Below are 21,958 nucleotides of genomic sequence, written 5' to 3' on the forward strand. Positions count from 1 at the left end.
ATAAAAAAAGATCATAAATCTTGTGAAGTTATTACAGCCGTTCGTATTGTTCGTATTGATACAATTACCACCACCCTTTAGACCAGAATTACGGAGTTGAGGTTGGGTTGTACCGTGGGTTGTTACCGGGAATGAAGTAGGAAACCAGGATGCCAGGGTCAGCTGCTCGGATATCCAGATTATTAACCGGAGAGATTATTATCATACACTAGACGAGTCCTGTGGTTTCGCCCAAGTTTAATTTTTGTTCTTGTTTTGTTGCTTGTGTAAGTAACTCTCGGATACACAAATCGATTTTAATGTCAATCGATTTCTAGATCTATTGGTATGTAAAATTAGTGACGCGATTGCATGCAGCAGAGATGCGAATGTTGGGATGGATGTGTGGAGTAACGAGAATGGATAGAATACGGAATGAATATGTTAGAGGAAGTCCGAAAGTGGCACCTGTGACAGAGAAGCTGAGAAGTGCGCGTTTGGGATGGTATGGACATGTGATGAGACGAAATGAAAATGAGGTTGGTAAGAGAATGTTAACTATGAATTTGGAAGGATATAGAGGAAAAGGTAAACCTAAGAAGAAATGGATGGATTGCGCGAAAGACGATATGGGAGTGAACGAAGAAATGGTGTATGATAAAAGAGTATGGAAGGAGAAAACATGTTGCGCCGACCTCAGGTGACTGGGAGAAGGGCAGAATAATGACGATGATGGTATGTAAAATTATGAGCCAGTGGAAACATGAGAAATTTCAGTCAAATCCATCCAGCCATTTTTAAGTGACGTTAACGAACCATAGAAATGTACAAATTCACCAATTACCATATCAAGTATAGATGTACGATCCTTTGACTTCAAATTTTATTTATGCGTCTTGTAAAATTCGTAATAAGTACTAATCTGTAAACGGACTACGCATAGCTTGAGCAGTGTGGAGTTCATAAAATATTTCATTTTATTGGTCACACGGTTTTGTGAAAATTGCTTGAATAGATGAAAAAGCAATTAACATAAGCTGAAAATGTAGAGAAATTTATATTTATTCCATATATATTCTATTATATTTATTCTATTTATCTTTTATTATAAATATTTAATTTATTTTTATTTATAATAAAAGAAATTAAAATGAATATGGATAAAACGAAAATCATGTTCAATGTCCATATTAAGCCCACCGCAGTTCCTGTTGGGTACTCTACTCTTGAAGTTGTAGACGACTATATATACGTTTTTTTTTTTTACTATATATACCTGGGACAGGTAGTCCGATTAGGTAAGTCCAACTCTAAGAGAGAGGTCAGTAGGCGGATCCAACTCGGCTGGGCAGGGTTCGGTAAATTAAGAAATGTGTTCTCGTCCAAAATCCCTCAGTGCCTAAAGACAAAGGTGTACAACCAATGTGTGTTGCCAGTGATGACTTACGGTTCCGAGACGTGGTGCTTCACAAGGGATCTTTTCAGGAAGCTTAGTGTCGCGCAGCGAGCTATGGAGAGGGCTATGCTTGGTATTTCTCTACGAGATCGAATCAAAAATGAAGAGATCCGTAGAAGAACCAAAGTTGCTGACATAGCCCGTAGGATTAGCAAGCTGAAGTGGCAGTGGGCTGGCCACACATAGCGCGAAGATCGGACGGCCGATGGGGCAGAAAGATCCGCGAGGGGAGACCACGTACTGGCAAACGCAGTTTGGGACGGCCACCTACCAGATGGACCGACGACCTGGTGAAAATTGCTGGGTCACGTTGGATGCAGGTGGCAACGGACCGGCCGCACTGGACTTCAGTTGGAGAAGCCTATGTTCAGCAGTGGACAGCAGACAGGCTGAGATGATGATGATGATGATAAGGCAATAAGCCGTCAAAACACACATCAAATTAATATCACGACCGTAAGAATTCAGAACAGTGAACCTTTGCAATCCTTAGCTTGAATTCCCTAATAACTTCCTCAATGAAGGCTTTTTAACAAAAAGCTACAAAATCTTTTATATAATTATTGACGAGTTGATTGACGAATTTGGAATTTTTAATATACATAAGTGTCTAATAAACTCTATGAATAGAATAGAAAGAAATAGAACTCTACGAATAGGCTCAATACTCAAAGAAATCTGAATCTTAATTTTCAGCACGGAAACGTATTTTCAAATGAATTGACATATACGAAAAAACATAAATTGACAACATAAACTGAAAGTACTTATTGAATCAACGAAATCAAAAGCTTATTACAAAACTTCGTATTGATATCAATAAATTTTGTTAAACAAGTACAAGAGGCAATAAACCTAGAAAGCAATAAAAATTTATAAAGCACCATAATAGTGCCCGAAGGAAAAACCTAGAGACTGTCAAGGAATATTTTTACGATCTGAGAGAACAGTTTTTATAGGCTATTAAATAAGAGCTATAAAACTACAACTTAGATTTAAAACAGACATTCTAACATGGTTACTGGAGTATCGAGAGATCAATACTGCTTAAGAAGCGGAAATAAATTAACAGGCAAGCTGGAATATGGGATATTAGATGTAACAGCTTGTAGCGGACGGTTTCTTATTCAGATATTTATACTTTCTTTGGACTTGTGAGGAGGAAGATTTTTACAATAAAATAAAATAAAATTATGACTTTTGAAACAAAATTAAAAATTATAAAAATATAAATGAAAGCTGTTGCTTTGCAACCAAACTTTTTACTGCGGTTCCGAACACAGCTTTTGAAAGTTGTAACGAGAATTTATAATCACTGCACAACGATGAAGATATTTTTGTTAAAATCTAATATTTCTGAATTACTTTAATCTAATTTGCAATACAGGAACGCACGGTGGTTTGACGGCAATAATTATGAAACTATACTAAAATAAATCAAGGAGGCGAGAATTGCATAAGGTCCAAAGCCGGTTGCGGACCGAAAACTAAGCTATACCAAAGCTTAACTAAGCCAGCTAGACTAAGCTAAGCTAGAAATAAATGGCGTACACACCAAGAGTTAAGCTAAAGCTCAGTCAGTGTTGCGAAATTCAATTAGACGGACGACGCTCGCCATGAATATAATCGATGAAGAAAGTTCCGATAATGAATACGTTACACATAGAAAAAAAAGATTAATACGGACTTATTATTCTTTTAGGAAAGAACATTCTAGATCTTGTATAAGGCAACACATTCAATCTCGGCACACAAGTGGAGAGTTCAGAACTTTATTTTACGAGTTAGATGATGAACATTTTCAGTTATATTATCGTATTATAAAAGTTCAGTTCCGTAGTACTGGAAATTGTTTAATAAATTCAATAGATTGCTCCATATTCGCTACAAAACGACCGTGCCTACGACAAAGAACATTGGATAGCACTGGCAAGGATGTGCGAAGGGCGTGCGGGGAAGGCGAGAGGAGCTTTGCTTAGCTTATGTATCGTGTAGCTTCGCATATTTTAGTTAGCTAACGTAGCTTAGTTCGCATAGTTTGCGGTCTGCACACAAGCATGGAAAACTACGTTAGCTATGAGCTTACGTAAGCTTAGTTAGCTAAACTAACTTATCTTACCTCTTGGTCTGCAACCCGTACAATGATCGAACTGCTATAAATTTTACTTCTTTCTCATAACTACTTCAGTACGCTCAATAAAATTTGGAAACGAATTGAACAAATGAAAATATAATTTACTCGTCGAAATATTTCAGTCCCCACTTGTTGCCTAGAGGCATTTTGGATTACGGCCAAAGTGAAATATTTGCTGGCGATAAATGTTCACTAGGTACAGTGACTTTCAGAAGTGCATGGATACTATAATAAAAAATTATACAAACCTATAAAAAACACTATCTGTTATTAGTAGGTGTTATTGTGTTGTTGGCTGTGTCGATTGATATCGCCAGCGCCTTCAACACGATCGTGGAATCGCTTCGGTTTCACCGCGTCCCCAATAGTCTTCGCACCCTGATAGAGGACTACCTCTCAGGGCGGAATGTGGTCTTTCCCGAGAGGAGGGGGTCGGGACAGAAAGCGGTGTCTGCGGGGTCCCACAGGGGTCGGTACTGGGATCACTTCTGTGGGAGATCGGTTTCGACTGGGTCCTGCGCGGTGCTAGCCTGCGTGGCGTCCACGTAGTATGCTATACCGACGATACGCTGGTGACGGCCCGCGGAGCTGACTACAGAACCGCAGCGATACTTGCGACGGCGGCGGTCTCCACCGTCGTTAGTTGTATTCGGAGGTTGGGATTGAGGTGGCCCTTATGCTTCACCCAGTCTGGAGGGGACCCCCTCCGGGAGCGATTCTTATAGTCGGCGGAGTATCGATCGCTGTCCAACCGAAGCTCAAATATTTGGGCCTTGTACTGGACTGTCGATGGCGCTTCGACCACCACTTCAGTGAGCTAGTCCCGAAGCTGCTGGTGATGGCGGCTAGCCCGTCTTCTCCCCAACGTCGGTGGTTGCAGCGCCGGTGTCCGGTGTCTGTACCTGGGGGTCGTGTGCAGTATGGCCTTGTACGGCGTCGGCGCTTCGTGTGGTCGCCCGGACTCTCGGCGCGCAATGCAGCTTTGCTACTACAAGCTCAGCGGGCGTTCGCGGTGAGGGTCATCAGGGGGTATCGTACGATCTTCCGGGAGGTCGCCTGCGCCCTCGCCGGTTCCCTTCCTTGGGATCTCGAGGCTGAGGTAGTGGTTGCGGTATACCAGCGCAGGAGGCAGTCCCTGAGTCGGGGACGGATGCCCGGCCCGTCGGCTGTCGGGCGGTGGAGGCGTGTTGCGCGTCATCTGGCATACGCCGAGTGGAGGGAGCGGTTGCTGGAGGAGCTTGGCCAAACTTCAGCCATCCGCCGGTGCACCCTCGAGGCCTTGGTGCTCATGCCGGAGGCACGGTCATATCGGCGACATTCCGAGAATTCGTGAGGCTGAGGAGTGCGAAAGGGATTGGAATCCCTCTTCGGTTCCTCAGTGAAGAAGGTGGATTGAGCGGCACGGGCGCGAAGCTCCCGCTCATTTCCCGTAGGGGCTGTCAGGTGCCGGGTGCGGGGGCGCCCGATACTCGGCTGTCGGTCCGGTAGTGAGGCGGCGCAAGGTGGCTCCTGTGCTCCGCTCACAGTGTGTCTCTCGAGATGACGTCCTGCAGAATCATCCCGGGGATGGAATCCCGTCCTATTGTCAGGATGGGTACCGGCGACGGCGAACCTTAGGCGCGCACTGTGCGGTACAGTGAGTTTCGTGGAATCGGAGTGGTGAGGCTCCATGGGGCTTAGTCGGTAGTCGGTTTTGCGGGGTAGCTCTGGAGGCGCCGGAATCCGACATAGCCCGGTCTGTTGCCCCCCTCGACCGGGTATCTGTAAATGGATTCCCCAGCTTTAAAAAAAAGTTGTGATAGTATTAATGGAGATCGAGTTACGCCTTCGTATTTTTATTTATGCTGTTATTTTGGTGATTACTGTGGAAACTGCTATTATTGTTTGTAAAATAAAAAACGTTAGATAACTACATGAAATTTAAAAAAAAATTACTACATTAAATATACAAACTAAAAACATACATATGCTGGAAAAACATGACCCGCCCATGGCAATAAGTTAAAAATAAAAATAGATAGATGCTGAGTAGTCCTCTACCACAAAGGTACTTAATAAAACAACCAACGCTGTCTGGTTTATTTTTATTGACTTATTTTCAAGTGTTCACATGATTAATTATAAAACTTAAGGTATTCTTCATACCATTATGCGGCTGACCGTAGTAATTTAATATGATGCTTGTAACTTGAATTACATAAATTTTGTAGCTTAGAAAGTATTTCAATGAAACTTATGAAATGAATACAATTATTCTGTGATTTCTACAGTAAACAAGGTTGTAATGCAGAAGACTTTGTGACATACAATAGGAACTGCGAACAGAATATGTTAATACATAATAATATAAAAAGTAATATCACTAATCTCTATCGGCTGTGATATAAAGTGAGTTTTGTGAAATGAGTGTACTAGACTTCTTTACCATTTTTACTTTATTAGAATATTTACAGCAGCCTTAGTTCACATCTTTTTTTTTTAAAGTTAAATACTTATATTATTAAATAAGTAAATAATCTTAAAAAATTTAATTAAAAAAAGTACATATTTAAGTTAATTAATTCTATTTAACAACATCCTATAAATATATGAAATACAAGCTTAAAACTACGTAATTAGAAATAAAAATCAGGAACTTAGATTGAAGACAAATTTTAAAGATTTTATTAGTCTTAAATTTAATAAATTAATTCGTTTAGATTATTATTTTTGAACGTACACAAAATATTAGTTTACACGATTCAATGCAGATTATCCAATAAATATTTGTAATAAATATTAACACTGGTTTATTTATAACACTGCTTTATTTTACACTTTATAAATTCCGCTTTTGTTTTGTACTTATTAGAGAACTTAAGAGTGAGTAAAAGACAATTTCATGGATTTAGCGTAAATGTCAAACAATATAGATTACTTTTTGTTGCTAGTTATTTTGAAGTCGTTGTGGCCTAAAGGATTAGATGCCTGGTGCATTCGTATCTAGCGATGCATTAGTGCCGGTGTTCGGATCACGCATACAGGTATCAATTTTGGTAATGAAATACCTTTTTTTTTTATTGCTTAGTTGGGTGGACGAATTCACAGCCCACCTGGTGCTAAGTAGTTACTGGAGCCCATAGACATCCACAACGTAAATGCGCCACCCACCTTGAGATACAAGTTCTAAGGTCTCAAGTATAGTTACAGTTACAACGGCTGCCCCACCCTTCAAACCGAAACGCATTACTGCTTCACGGCAGAAATAGGCAGGGTGGTGGTACCCACCCGCGCGGACTCACAAGAGGTCCTACCACCAGTAATTACGCAAATTATAATTTTGCGGGTTTCATTTTTATTACACGATGTTATTCCTTCACCGTGGAAGTCAATCGTGAACATTTGTTGAGTACGTATTTCATTAGAAAAATTGGTACCCGCCTGCAGGATTCGAACACCGGTGCATCGCTTCAACACGAATGCACCGGACGTCTTATCCATTAGGCCACGACGACTACTGAAAAATATTCACGATTGACTTCCACAGTGAAGGAATGGCAACGTATAATAAAAATCAAAATCTCAAAAATGGTAAATTGCGTAATTACTGGTGGTAGGACTAGGTCTTATGAGTCTGCAGTCTGCACGGGTAGGTACCACCACCTTACTTATTTCTGCCAGGTGGGCGGTCGTTGTTTTATAAAAGCCGGAACTTTAGAACTCATGTATCAATGGGAGTGGCGGCATGAACGATGTCTATGGGCTCCGGTAATCACTTAACATCAGACGGGCCGTGAGCTCCTCAATCCATATTGGCAAAAAAATAACAATGAGAAAGTACATATTGTCATTAGGCAAGATTCGAACGTTATAGATGTATTTTTTTTAAATTTAGAACCAAATTTTATACATGTGGTTTTTCATAGTTTTAGTTATCTTTACCAACAACTAGCAATTGAGGCAGTCAGCGCAAAAGTGTCCTAAGCTTATCATAGTTAGTATGGAGATAATGAGGTTAGAATTTACTTTTGGAATTTACTGCTTCGTAGGCAAAAACAATACGCGCAAAAATAATGTTTACAAAGCCATCTGTTCTCTATGGGTGAGACTAGGAATAGGCCGGTTTTGCATCAAAATTTATTATGTATTAAATAAATTGCAATATATAAGTGCGAATATGAAAATTTGTGGGCTAGGCCACTTTTGCACTGACGGTCTCAATTGTATGTTTATCTATACTAATATTATAAAGAGGAAAGATTTGTTTCTTTGTTTGTTTCGAATAGGCTCCGAAACTACTGGACCGATTTGAAAAATTCTTTTTCCATTAGAAGCCGACATTGTCCCTGATGAACATAGGCTACTTTTTTTATTTTTTTTTATTTTATTTTTTTAGTTTCATGTGTGTTTTAATGTTTCCGAAGCGAAGCGAGGGCGGGTCGCTAGTAATAAGAATATAATACTCGTTCATCTTAATTTTTTTAAATAATGATATGCATTCCTATTTCGACAAGATCTTAGGTTATTAGGAACCTCTTTCATTAGAAAATTCTACAAGCTTATAAATTAAATTATACTAGATTCAAACCAGTCAGATAAAGGTCACACTTACATTTATAAAGTCCACTTGTTTGTGTGAGCAATACGTCATCTATTAACGATTTAGGTTTGTGTACAGGCGAATGAACTCCTAGTTCATCTGTTCAGCCTGTCAAATCTGTATTTTCTTATACATATGTAATATTTGATTTTAATTTTACGCTCGAAGTATTGTATAAATGTTGCATTTTTCACTGGTGGTAGGACCTCTTGTGAGTCCGCGCGGGTAGGTACCACCGCCCTGCCTATTTCTGCCGTGAAGCAGTAATGCGTTTCGGTTTAAAGGATGGGGCAGCCGTTGTAACTATATACTGAGATCTTAGAACTTATATCTCAAGGTGGATGGCGCATTTACGTTGTAGATGTCCATGGGCTCCAGTAACCACTTAACACCAGGTGGGCTGTGAGCTCCGCCACCCATCTAAGCAATAAAAAATAAAATAAAAATTACATTTATTTAAGCATTTTAAATGCTAGTCTTTTAAAATCGTTAAGAAGTTTACAAATGCACTAAGCTATTGAAAATAATTTTATCACTCTTGACTCAATAAACTCAAAATATTCTCCAAATATTTGGATTGACAAACTTGAGCAGTCTCCCAATATTACATCGAGCTCTGATTTCCTTTTACCTCGGAAGTTTGTTGGATTGCTCATAAAAAGCTTTGGCGGCTTTCAATGCGTCTTCTACAAAGCGATCCTCGCAGGGGTTTTCATCGAAGAAGAAAGCGCCACATTGGAGTGATTCTGAGCAATTGCTGTTCATTATTTTACCATTACAACAGCCTAATATCGCTCTGGCGCACGGCGATAAGGTCCTCGGCTTTGCGTGAACTTGTCCGCTTCTGAATTTCACGATATAATCGAGATCTTCGTATGACATGTTTATTGTGCTCAAAACGGGGTTAGGGTTTCTCAAATTCACTTGGGGTGCGCACATCGTCCCGACGAAGAGTAGCGTAACAAAGAAGACCGGTGTTCCTGGCATTTCTGTAACGTTGAGTAATTTGTTTTAGGCATTTAAAAAAAAAAAATTACATGTGTGCAATTCACACGTGGTAGAAGTGAAACCTTCCAAAATTAAAATACAATTATCCTAAACGTCTGAAGTATATATAAAATTTTGTCATTAGTAAATAATTTTAAGGTAGCGCCCTCTGTGAATTGATATTTTAATTTCGCGTATAATCCTAAATTAAAATTCACTACAAGAGCTTTCATACACACGTTAGTATTAAAAAATCTCACAGATGGCGCTGTATTAAATAGTATGTATATTTCTGTCTCATTCTTTTGTATTTGTGTCTCTTACCTGTCATTTTTTCCGTTGCATCCGGTTTGAAATCACAACGATTCTAAAGAAGTTTTCACTTCAAAAAAACAATTGTTAAACTTCCTCATCTTAATGGGACTACATGGTTATTTGAAATTTTACAAAATTTTCCTCTGCAGGAAATGTTAACATGGTTCATTAACTATGAAAATGCCTCTGAATTTTGATGCCAAAAAAATGTTTTAAATGTTACTTTTTATTTATCTCATTCGTGTTCAAATTGTGTGTTTATTGCTAAATTCGTTGTTTTCTTTTCATATTTGTCGATTTCTATTCAATTTATCAAACAATTATTCATATACATATTTCTTTAGTAACTGGGTGCAAATTACGCACTGTAATACAGCCCAAAATTAGGTTTCCCTGTGTTACGGGTACTGTAGACTGACCTACATACTTATATACGCTTAAATATATACACATATAGATAATAAACACCCAGACAAAAAGAAAACAAACCTGTTTATCACACGAATGTCTGTCTTATGTGAGAATCGGACCCACGACCCGCGGCGTAACAGTCAAGGGCGCTAACCACCACTGAGTGAGTCAGCTATATTATACATTAACTTAATAACGTATTTATTGAACGAACCAGAATAAAAAGAAGAAAAAACTGAGGAAATACGTAAACACATACATATACATACATAGCTGCAAATTTTAATAAGTTATTACGAAAATAATCACGACCACGTCATATAACGACTGACACAAGTCAATTATAATTCATAAAATTATTTTTGTTTTATTTGTAAAGCACGTGGTGTGAAACGTGAATTATAAAGGTTAGCGCAGACTAATTCACATTTTTACTGTAAAACTGTGAATTTATGTATGTGTAATGTATTCACGGTTTTACTGTAAAACTGTGAATTTTCACAAATTCACTTCACAAATTCACAGTTTTACTGTAAAACTGTAAATACATTACACATACATAAATTCACAGTTTTACAGTAAAACTGTCAATTTGTGAAATTACTATGAAAAATAACGATCAATATTACTTCTACCCCTACTGTTAAAATTACTTCGGTTAATTACAACTGTAAGAATACTTTAGAAAGTTTTAATATATATTTATCTATACTAATATTATAAAGAGGAAAGATTTGTTTGTATTAAATAGGCTCCGAAACTAATGAACCGATTTGAAAAATTCTTTCACTGTTTGGAAGCTACACTATCTCCGTGTGACATAGGCTATATAATTTTTAAAAAAAATTAGGAATCCTTACTAAAACTCCAATAATGTTACGAAGATTAGAAAAATAATAATAAAATACTCAACTACCTCTATAATATTCTATTTTTATAAACCTGACGCAAATATAAGGGTTAATATAATAAGTAAAATAATGTGTGTGTATTATAATTATTTATTTTGAAATTATTGTTAAAGACCTGAGCGAAGTCGGAACGGGCCGCTAGTAATTAATAAAGGCAAACGTTGCTACCTATCACTACACTTTTACCACTAGACTTTTATCACTAAAGACTCACAAACGAGTCTTTCAAAGGTCAACCCTAACGTATGAATGAATTTCTTTAAAAAAATACCTTATTCTAGTCTAAAAGTGTCAATTTAGTCTTAATCTTATTTGTAAATCTAATGATAATTGTATCAAAGTCGTACGTAATCACAGACTCTCATTCCTTTGAGACTGGGTCATCAATACTATTCTAAGTAATACGTAAAGTAAAAAAAATAATTAATTTACAAACAGATTAAGACCACATGAAGAACTGATTGTCGATGTTGGGAAATTCAAAATATTATAAATTCTATCCATGATTGTTTGCAACACACCTTATACTAAATGAAATTACATGCACATTTTGAGGTAGAATTTTTCGCATAAGGATTAACGTTCTGTCACCATAATATATCAATTTAAACAAGTTTGGGTCTGGAGAGAAAATCCATGGGGATCCATTAAGATACACTACCATAGGAGAGCTCAATCTTGGTAGGAATGTGACCGAAGTGGCTTAACCTACGTTTACTTGGTGGACGTCTTGTGAGTCGGCAAGGGTAGGTACTACCACCCTGCCTCTTTCTGCCGTGAAGCAGTAATTCCTTAGGTTTCAAGGGTGGGGCAGCCGTTGTATATAGGCTCTGGTAACACCTTAGCACCAGTAGGGCCGTGAGCTCGTCCACCCATCTAAGCAATAAATAAAAAATAAGTTTTAAGAGGACTCTTCCACGCATCACTCCGCTCTGGTGCGAACTACCCTAACTGTAATTCCCGTGTTCAAGGACATATTATCTCTATACAAGTTAAAAGATCGTCAGTGATAGGAAACGGCATTTCTAATGTCCATTAGTATCAGTGACAATATATCATCAAGCGGGCTGGAGGTTCTACTGTATGCCTTGTATAAGCTACTTAGCGATAAGCTAATTGTGTTACAATCACCGATTGTCGACCTGGCCTCGCAAGGTGAAAAACGGCATTTACGCCGATGTCAAAGTGTTACAAACGATGCTATTGCATTATACGACCCACAACAAATAAGTTTAAATGAATAATAATATTTTCGTAAATTTTATACATAATATGTATATGTTTAGAAAATCTGCATTCTTGATATAAAATAAGTGATGCAAGATATCGAATTAACGTAACCAAGGTACTATTTAATCAAATATTATTGAAAGAAATATACTTATTTTGTATACGGTAATTTTATTAACGACCAGCTGATCCGGCAGACTTTGTAGTACCTCAGTCGATAAATAAAAGACCTAAAGTTTTGTATAAAATAAACTTAAAACAAACAAAGGGAATCCGTCTGACGGAGGACACATCAAAGAGAAAACAAAATTGTTATTTTTATTTAATTCCGTGCATTTTCATATTTATCTACCCTTTAAACCTTCTATGGACTTCCACAAATAATTCAAGACCAAAACTAGCCAAATCGGTCCAGCCGTTCTCGAGTTTTAGCGAGACTAACGAACAGCAATTCATTTTTAGCATATCTAAATGACTTACCGGTTTTTTTTTGCTTTATGTCACATGTACACATGGAGTGTCGGTATTAAATAAAAACGTCCGGTTCGCTGCTCAGTCCGTTCACGTCTGCGTCTTGAACACGAAGTGCTCATAGTTATGTTAATAATTCGCCGTTTTCCTCACGCAACGGAATACGGGATTTTAAAGTTACAAATCTTTGTTTTTGCCAAATGACGTATTGGCGTTTCTTCTTATCACCCGCTGTATATTTTAATAGATTTATTTGCTCTGCGCTTGATTGCGCGGGTAAGCCCGTTTCCCTTTGACCATAAACATTTATTGCATCGGTTCGGCAAATTAAGCCAAACGCTTGTGAGCCTTATTTAAAAATAGCAGAGCTCTGTGGTTGCGTCCTCTTTAAGTTTATCATTCTTTAGAGAAGGATCAAAACTCGATAATAGAGCATGGAGCTCAAACAATATTATTATGTTTTTACATAATATGACAATGTTTTTCGATTGCTTCGTTGCTGCGTATAAGTACAAATCAACAAACAGACGTGATTTATTTTTATTTTATTAGATGAGATGAGATAAAGTTAAATTAAAGTGTTTATTTATTTAATTAAATTTTATTAATCGTTGTAAGTAGAGAGAAAATATAAAGCAGAGAGAATGAAACTGTTATTTCCATAAAATATACAATAATATGTGTAACATTATAGGTAGCCTTGTGTTAATTGCTAATTAATATTTCTTAGTAATGAAACGAGGAAAATAATAATTATAAATTTAATCAATGAAATATAAGGGTTATCAGGTTCAATTAGACATTATGAGATACGCTTAAAAACAATAGTTAATTGAAATGTAAATACTTATAACATTGATAAAATGAAAAATATATTTACGTAGAATGCGCAATAATATGCGTGGAAACGAGAAATAGATGCGACCGTGACCATTCACTATCACCTGATATTCATCTGTCTACTACGGCAATAACAAAAATTTAAAACATATGTTTGAAAATCTAAACGCGTCAACAGGCGTGACGATTTAAGCTTTTTACGTTGATAAAGCTATTGAAATAGCATATTTTTAGCTGAATATATAACTATAAGAACTTAATCGAACCAATCCCAGAAATGGAGAAGAATACAAGTGATAGTGGTATCTAAAACACGACCGAAATTTACCTGGAATTTTTGCATTGCTATTTAAAATGAGATTCTATGCTTTTATTCGAACAAAATGTTTCTTTAGTTAAAGACATAATAATAAGAAGAATCTAGATTATTTATACATGCGTGAGAATCTTCTTCATCGGTACTTTCTTTACATTCTGGTTTGTGGATTGTAGACAAAAATCTCTCTATGTAGTTCTCATTGGGATCTCCAATGATTTGAAAACAATAAGTCAGAATTTGGGGACGGCTTTTAGTTTCTTCGTCTTTTAATTGCAGATCTATAATTTTCATAAGCTTCCCATTAGGAATTATTTCATTCAGTACAACCAATCCGTCGGTGTTATCTAATATTGTGTATGGAAGCAACAAATTATTTACTTCTGGCTGTATTTTTACTTCTGCGTCGACATGAACATATAACAATACCAATGTGATCACGACGATGGATTTCATCAATGTCTTCATCTAAAATTATTTTAAATAATTTTGAGAAACATGCCAACATGTGTACTATTAAGTTATTTCAATTTACTTTAAACTTTTGTTCATGAATATAATATAGTTGTTAAATAAAGAAATACAGTACCTTATACTAGCAGCAATACATGTAAAATGAGTACAAAACTTCACAGTAAGCATATAATTGGAATGAAATTGATTTATATTTCAATTTTCTAGTATTATAATATTACATTAAAATAAATACAATGACACACACATTTAATAGGTTCAAACTTCCAAGTAAGGTTTTTTTCTTTAGTTCATAGACGGGTGTGTTTGTAACATATTTAGTTGTTAAACGCGATTTTAACTGTCTAAATTTTGAGAATCTTCTTGTGTGCTTCCACGATCCACTGGTGGTGCAGGTCTAGCGTTTTGATTATTTATTCTTATCGGTTCGAAGGATATGGGTCTAGTACCAAGCTCTTCATAATCATCATCACTTTCGTTTTCGCCGAAATTAATACTAACTGTGTCTTCAGAATTTGTAGTTGATGTAGAAACGGTTGATGATTCTTCAGTCATTATCGGTGCTGAAGTTCGTACTTTGTCGTCGATAATGGACACTGCTGTGGTTGAAAGTTCTTTAGCTGTTGAAGTTGCGGTCGGTTGTCTAATGTCTGTTCTAGTAACGGGTATTGATACATCTGCACTTGTATAATCTGTGTTAGTTGGAGGTAAATCTTGGATTATTTGACTTTGGCTATTGTCAAAAGTAGCTTGAACATTCGTTGGATAGCAATTGCAGTTACTATTTGGGATATAAAACGATGGAACAAATATTGGCAGAGGATTTGGTGAATATGCAGAAGAAGGTCTTATAAAATAGGATATTTGATCAAATTGTTTTTGTATTTGTGAAAAAAGTATATTGAAGAAATTGGAATTTTCGAATCCATTGGGCACGTTGGAATACTGGAATCGACTTATCGCCGCGTAATCGTAAAAATTTTGGTGACGTTTACGGCGAACGTTAGTTTCATCTTCTTTCTGACTATTTGAGAGATGCTCTTGTTGGCTGATTTGATCAACACTCTTCTCAAGGTCGCCTTTTCCGAAATCACTTGGCGCTGCAGCAATACAAACGAGCGTGACGGCGACCACAACTAAAACGAAGTTTGTTTTTGTCATCTGTAAAAAGGAAAACAATTTTTTTAGATAGCCTTTCGTGCCTTATCAGTACGTGATTATCAAGAGTTTGGGTTCAAGGTACAGTAACTATGATTTGGAGGTAAAGAAGTGAATACCTTAGTGTCTTTTATACACTTTCATTCATTTCACGTACCCTATAGACAAGACAAAGTTGTATATTGTAGAGCACCAAAATGCATATAAATTCTTCCTCTTCCCACAGACATCCACTGTTGGACATAGGCCTCTCCCAAGCCTCGCCACAAAGACCGGTCCTGTGCTAAATAATATTAATAATATAATCAAATGTATGTATTATCTGTTTGTAAAAGTACAAATCTATGGTTGTTTGGCTTTGAGACAGCCATTGTTCTAAAGCAAGTAAGACTTTGATCTCACTTCGCGAGATCGGCGACAATATTTACGTCACAGTTTCTACGGGCTAAGCTAACATATGTGCTTGTCCGTAAAAATTGATCACTTATCTTCTCTAGTAATACATATGTAGATATTTTGAATCAGTATTATCATATCGTAGTTAAACAATATACAAACTAAGTAAAATCGTTCACAATTCCGGCATTTTTCTCAGCATATTTCAAAAACATACAAGGTAAAAGTAACAAGGTAAAATCAAAATAAACAATTATTCCTTAAAAAGGATTTAAGATGAATCAACCATATTAATTCAACTACGCATGTGTACGAAGAATTCCAGTCGTACATTTAACCTTAACCTTCAATAGCCACGCCATAATTTAAGTGATTCGAAGTTCTTTAAGACGCAGATTTCTTCCTCGAAGCTTTTGTCCTAGATTAATAGATGAGCTCACTGCACACGTGGCGTTCACAGGTGCTAACGTTAATGTCGCGATGACTTGTACTTTGGAACGCGAAATTAGTCTCAATAAATTTGTATTGCTTAACGGTTGTGCAAAGATTCAAATAGATACTATGAACCTAAATCTCGAACCAAGCCGACTGAAAAATGAATATATATTTATATTTATGGTTGGTTAAGAAAACCTAAAAGATTTAGATTTTTTGTAGGTTGTTAGACGTATTGGTGGTCCGTAAGCCTAGATTAGTCGCTGGCTAGTTTGTAGGCAGCAGCTTGGCTCTGCCCTTGGCATTGTTGAAGTTTATGGGCCACGGTAACCACTCACTATCCTGCCTAAAAGGGCAATAAAAAAATATAACTATCATCCTATTTCTGTCGTGAGGCAGTCATTCATTCGGGTTTGAAGTATACGGCTGTAGCCGTTATACTGAATAATTGAGAATTCGATCTTAATTTTTTTATTGCTTAAACGGGTGACCGTTCTCACGATCCACCTGGTATTATGTGGTTACTGGAGCCCATAGACATCAACAACGTAAATGCCGCCATCCACCTTGAAACATGACTGTAAGTTTTATTTCTGTAGTATAACGGCTGGCTAGCCTTATACCTACTCGCGTACTACTACCAAGCGTTCATTTTACCTACTGGTGCGAGCTCTCAAAACGTTCTTCTACCACTCTCAAGACACTTGTCCTGGATGAGAAGGTTTCTAGGCTACCCGAAATCTCTACATATAAATAGGACAGTGGGAAGCGGCTTTCACATTCGCAGGAGGCAGTCTTCCACGGTGACGGTTCTTTTTTTTATTTATTGCTTAGATGGGTGGACGAGCTCACAGCCCACCTGGTGTTAAGTGGTTACTGGAGCCCATAGACATCTACAACGTAAATGCGCCACCCACATTGGGATATAAGTTCTAAGGTCTCAAGTATAGTTACAACGGCTGCCCCACCCTTCAATCCGAAACGCATTACTGCTTCACGGCAGAAATAAGCAGGGTGGTGGTACCTACCCGCGTGGACTCACAAGATGTCCTTCTACCAGTAGGTTCAATGCGAAAGGAGGGGTCGGGGTGTTACAAGCACTGTACCGCGCTACCGGGTTGTCATCAACATAGAGCGACCGTATGGCTGTACGTGACGTTCCGATCCAAGAGGCTAGCTGTGATCTAGCGGGGTTACTCCGGAACACCAACGGCACCTACTGGGTGAATTGACGGGTCACTGACCGAGATAGCTGATATAGAGTCGTTGCTTGCTGACGTGTCTGCCCGCCAGGCGTCCTTGAGTAAGCGCGTCTAATTACATTGCTAACCACAGTCGTCCTTCCTGCCTCTCCCAGGCTCTCTGTTGGGCGAGGATGAGACGTTCAGGCGAGAGTATAACGAAGTCGTATAACAACGGTAGTCAAACATACCCCGTGTGTAGGATTTCGATAGAGAAATCCAAAGGGAGAAGGCCGCACTTTCTAGAAAAAAAGCCGTCTTCACATCATTATGTCTATGAACTTCTATAGTTCGTTACTACCATTTAACATAGGATGGCTTTGTGGTCATATTCACCCATCAAAATCATAAATAAAAACAAAGGAAGATGACGTACAAAAACACATATAATTAATTCAAAAGGTATATAAATACAAGTCTCATACAAAAAAATCAGCAACATCGTTTTTTTATTAAGTTACTTTTAATTAAGTTACATTTGTAGTTTTTTTTATTACTACTGTTGTTTCATTCGAATTTTCCTACGAGTTCTAAAACAGTGCAGTAATCGATATGTCTGAAATATCAGTAATACCGTTAAAAACGTGAAATTAAGCCGTAAAAGTAGTTTTTAATACAATTATTGTACGAATAGCGGAAACCGAAGAAAATACTATATATATATTTTTTTAAAGGATTGTATGACCTGGTAACTAAGACCTTTAAGTCATGTGTTATTTTAATTTATATTCTTGATTATATGAAGAATGATAATAGGAAGTGAAATGAAATAAAGATGATTAATTTGAGACATTAATCAACTGGGATGAGATTAAATGAAATGAGATGAAATGATATGGGATGAAATATAATCTCAGTGAAATGGTGGTCATTAGTATAAATTAGAATTTGTTCTAACACAGATTAAGACATTTCCATATAGATATAGTAAAATTTTCTAAAATTATTTGTATATTTTAGATATGTTTTTATGGTGTGCACTGATATTATTATACTTCAAATATTTTTTCAAATAATTTAAGCTACATTTTATTTTTATGGCACAGTTTTCGATACCAATGAAGCGCTGTAGGGGAATTAGATATTATTAGGAACAAGATCTTAAAAACATTATTTATCAATTCTATTTTGTTGAAGTTACGTTTTACAAAAAACTGAGAAACATCATTTAACAAACATATTATTAAATTCTAAACAATTGTTTTCATAACAAATATGTTATTAAATTGTTTTAATTTTTCTCGTTTATCTACATTATAGATATATTTAATAGTAATTGCTATTTGCAATCTACCCGTAACCATGGTGTTTTGCGACAGCGTCGAAATTTCGGGAACTCTAAATATGAAATCAAAGTTTTTACAATGCTACTAATTATAATCAATTGCTTAACTGAAGACAATAATACATTGTCTTAATTTCTTAAGACAATAATACGTATAAATGATTTTTTCTCAACGAAATTATGAAGTACGACAATAATTGTTAAAGTTGTTGAGACAGTTGACTGTACCTTAACAAGCCTCTTGAGGAATCGAAATACAGTCTACAGTTAGCTATTCAAGACGCTAAGGCTGCTTTCTATTAACATTATTAGATTCAGGTTTTAAGTTGAAATTTATGTGTTCGTTTTAGAATTATTGTCCTAGTTTCGAAAAACTTGAGGTAACTAAATGACAGAAAATAATCTGTCTGTGTATTGGTTACCAACCATGAGTAAAATTGAATATTTATCAACATAGTCAATGTCCTGATATAAAAAACTACACTTTTTTAACAATAAACAGAACTGGACGGTCGTATCTGAAAATATATCCTGAAGATTTCCAATTAAATTATCTATAGTTAAACAGTATATTTATAATTTGTTTCAAGCTTTTTTCTATGAAACTCATTGGAATTCCAATATGATGAACATTTCCAGATCAACTCAATGATAGCTGTTAAGCTTATGGTATTTAATAATACACATATTTGCTGTTTTGTTGAAGATAAAACTAGTCAGATTGGTGGGAAACATTCATAATACACAAGTAGACATTACAGTTAGTTCTTGTAAAAACGTGTCATTAATATAATTTTCATCTTACAAATCCGCTCTGATGATACCGCCATGATTATCAAAAAGTAATTTTAGAAAAAATGTTTCCAGAGCCGCATGAAAATTAGCTATGTAAATTTGAAATTGTAAATCGTCTTATAAGTTGCACTAGTTCACAAAATATGTAGGTATAATAATAGTTATGACATTTTTACATATTTAGATAATATATAATAAAATATTAAAATAAAGTAAATAGTTACTCGTAAAAACAATGCACAATACTTTAATTCAATAGATTTTCAATCATATTTTGTTGCTTAAACAGATGCTCTTTAACCTTAGATGTTCAAATAATAATAAAACATAGATCTCAAAGCAACACGTCTAAACACTAATTCGTTGACTTAAGTAAATAACCTAACTGGTAATTCAAATTCCATTTCGTTGTCCATAGTATTTTTGAAAGCGATCTATAACTTGGAGTATGACTTTGGGGTCACAAGGTTTTCCATTTGATACGGAAGCTATACTCGGGCATCCTTGACTCACGAAGCAATCGTACGTTACGTGAACTTGGTGACAGCAACTCAACACCGCTTTCTCGCAAATACTGGGAGCTTTTGGTATCTGCGACTGGAATCCAAAAGTTTCCAGACTCGTAACAACTGCTGGTGCGGCAGTTGTTGTTGTTGTTGTCGTTGTAAATAAGTTTCCAGTTTCACTTTGTTTACTACCATGTTCAACTGGTGGTGGTGGACGCGCCATTGGCCTCCCGGCCTTTATGGGGTCAAAAGATATAGGTCTGTTAGTTAAGTCGTCTTCATAATCATCGTTTTCACTTTCATTTACAACTAAACCCCAATTTTGCCTTTCGTCATCTAGTAGTACTGGCACTCTGTTCTCCACACTAGGTAGTGTTTCGTTCTTCTTCGCTGTTGGTTCAGTAGGTGGATTTATGGCACTACTATGAAAACAATTGCAGTCATATTGTGGAACAAATATCACGGGGAAAAGGAACGGGAAAGGCGTTGAAGGTGGTGGTGCCGGTTGCTTTACAACGTCCACTATTTCTTTAAGACGTTTGTGTATCTCTACTAAAGGATCTTCATTTACATTAGGCCCTAATCCGGAAGAATAGCCTCTGGGCGAATCAGAATAAATCACGGGACTGATCGGTGGAAAGCCATAACCGTAATAGTTATAAAATCGTTTTTGACGTTTTGAGCCTTGAGACAAGTTTCCGTCGCTTGCTTCTATATTAAGTTCAATTGTTTCAGTTTTATCAGCTTGTAGGACATCGTCTGTTTTGCTAATATCACTAGGCGCTGCGGTGACCGCACTTAACAAACAGAGAATCCCAAATAGTACGCGCTGCTTTTTCGCCATCTGAAAAAATGAAAATTCTTTTATTTTTTGTGGAAATATTAATACAAAGTAATATCTGAGAGGAAAATTTGAGAATCCAACATTTAATATCTTTCACCAGAAGAGTAGCACAGCCAGAAAATGTATAAGCAGTACTTTTTCTAATTTCGGGAAAAAAGATAGTCTCAAACAGTTCGCCCTAGGCACGCCCCTCCACCAAGCATATACCTTACTATACCGCGACACTATGACTACAATAAAGAGATACGATTTGTGACTTACTTTAAATATAGTAACAGAGGCTGTTGCGTAACAAAATTATACTTAATTAAATAGAAAATTCAAAGACATTACGATGTTTTTCATTCAAAATCAATGACAGAGGGGCGTACCAAAACATTCCGTTTTGTGCAGTACTATTCCAAATATCATTTAAAAGAAGAGTATTTTTTTCGAGAAGATCCGCTCAGAAACTCAGCAGGTTAAGATAATGTTTTCAATGAAATTCAGCGAATAGTTGTCTGTATCGCCTAATAGTTGTCTCGACGAGATCGCTTTAGTAATTAATTAGTCATCCCATTGTATCTACTTTCATGTCCTATATAATGTTTAAAAAAATTTTTTCGATCTCACATTTATAAATGTTTTCCTACAACTTTTGACGATTCAAAATTTTCGGTTTTTGTTTCATTGGATATTTTTTAAATATTAAAATAAAAAAGGCAACATAATTAACAATATGAAAACATTTCACTCCATTCATTGCTAGCATTTCAATTAAAACTATAACTTGAAGAAACAATATTAATCTTATAATACTGATACATTAATCATGTGAAATAATTTTTAAAGTTTTCTTTCTATCCGTTGCATTATTGAAGATATTTGAAATCTTCGTGTTCGTATTACCAGGGTTTCATGTCTGCGGTTCCAAGTTTTTCTTAGCAGCGGCTCATTGTGTGAAGTACAGTCGCACAGCCTCTCTTGTTCTCATTGCACCCGAATCTGTGCTATCAGAACGGGGACAGACTTTTCGCACTTGATGCGGGAACTTAGGATGAAATGAAATATCGAAAATACACTCGTTTTCATTCCATTCCAAATCAGATTTTAATAAAATTTGAAGGCTAAATAACAATAGAATATCTTTATAATTGCGTTTATCGCTTACTATGTGATTACTTATTAAAATTATCAATAAATTCATAGCTTCACA

The 21,958-nt window shown here is 36.4% G+C and overlaps 3 protein-coding genes across 7 annotated transcripts in view; 2 read left to right on the forward strand and 1 right to left on the reverse strand.

The window, feature by feature from the left end:
* DnaJ-21 (dnaJ homolog subfamily C member 8-like) overlaps nt 1-21,958 on the forward strand; it is a 302,329-nt gene that overhangs the window by 205,566 nt on the left and 74,805 nt on the right. The window lies entirely within an intron of this gene.
* The window catches only part of LOC101737439 (uncharacterized), a 232,867-nt gene that overhangs the window by 47,086 nt on the left and 163,823 nt on the right, over nt 1-21,958 (forward strand). The gene's annotated exons all lie outside the window — the stretch shown is intronic.
* Nucleotides 5,638-21,958, reverse strand: part of LOC101736398 (uncharacterized) — a 35,759-nt gene continuing 19,438 nt past the window's right edge. The window contains exons 2-3 of one of the 3 annotated variants that reach the window (XR_009973796.1): nt 12,483-15,264; nt 5,638-9,137 (exon numbers count right to left, since the gene is read on the reverse strand). Coding sequence is in view for 2 of the 3 variants with exons in the window: in XM_004925607.5 (XP_004925664.1) it covers nt 19,807-20,763 (957 nt within the window). In the remaining variant the exon portion in view is untranslated. Of the gene's footprint in view, nt 9,138-12,482; nt 15,265-17,701; nt 20,764-21,958 lie in introns of those variants that run through there. The other 2 variants (XM_062670052.1, XM_004925607.5) reach the window with 2 other exon arrangements.

Source organism: Bombyx mori, chromosome 9 (assembly GCF_030269925.1).
Source record: "Bombyx mori chromosome 9, ASM3026992v2".
Taxonomy (NCBI): Eukaryota; Metazoa; Arthropoda; class Insecta; order Lepidoptera; family Bombycidae; genus Bombyx; species Bombyx mori.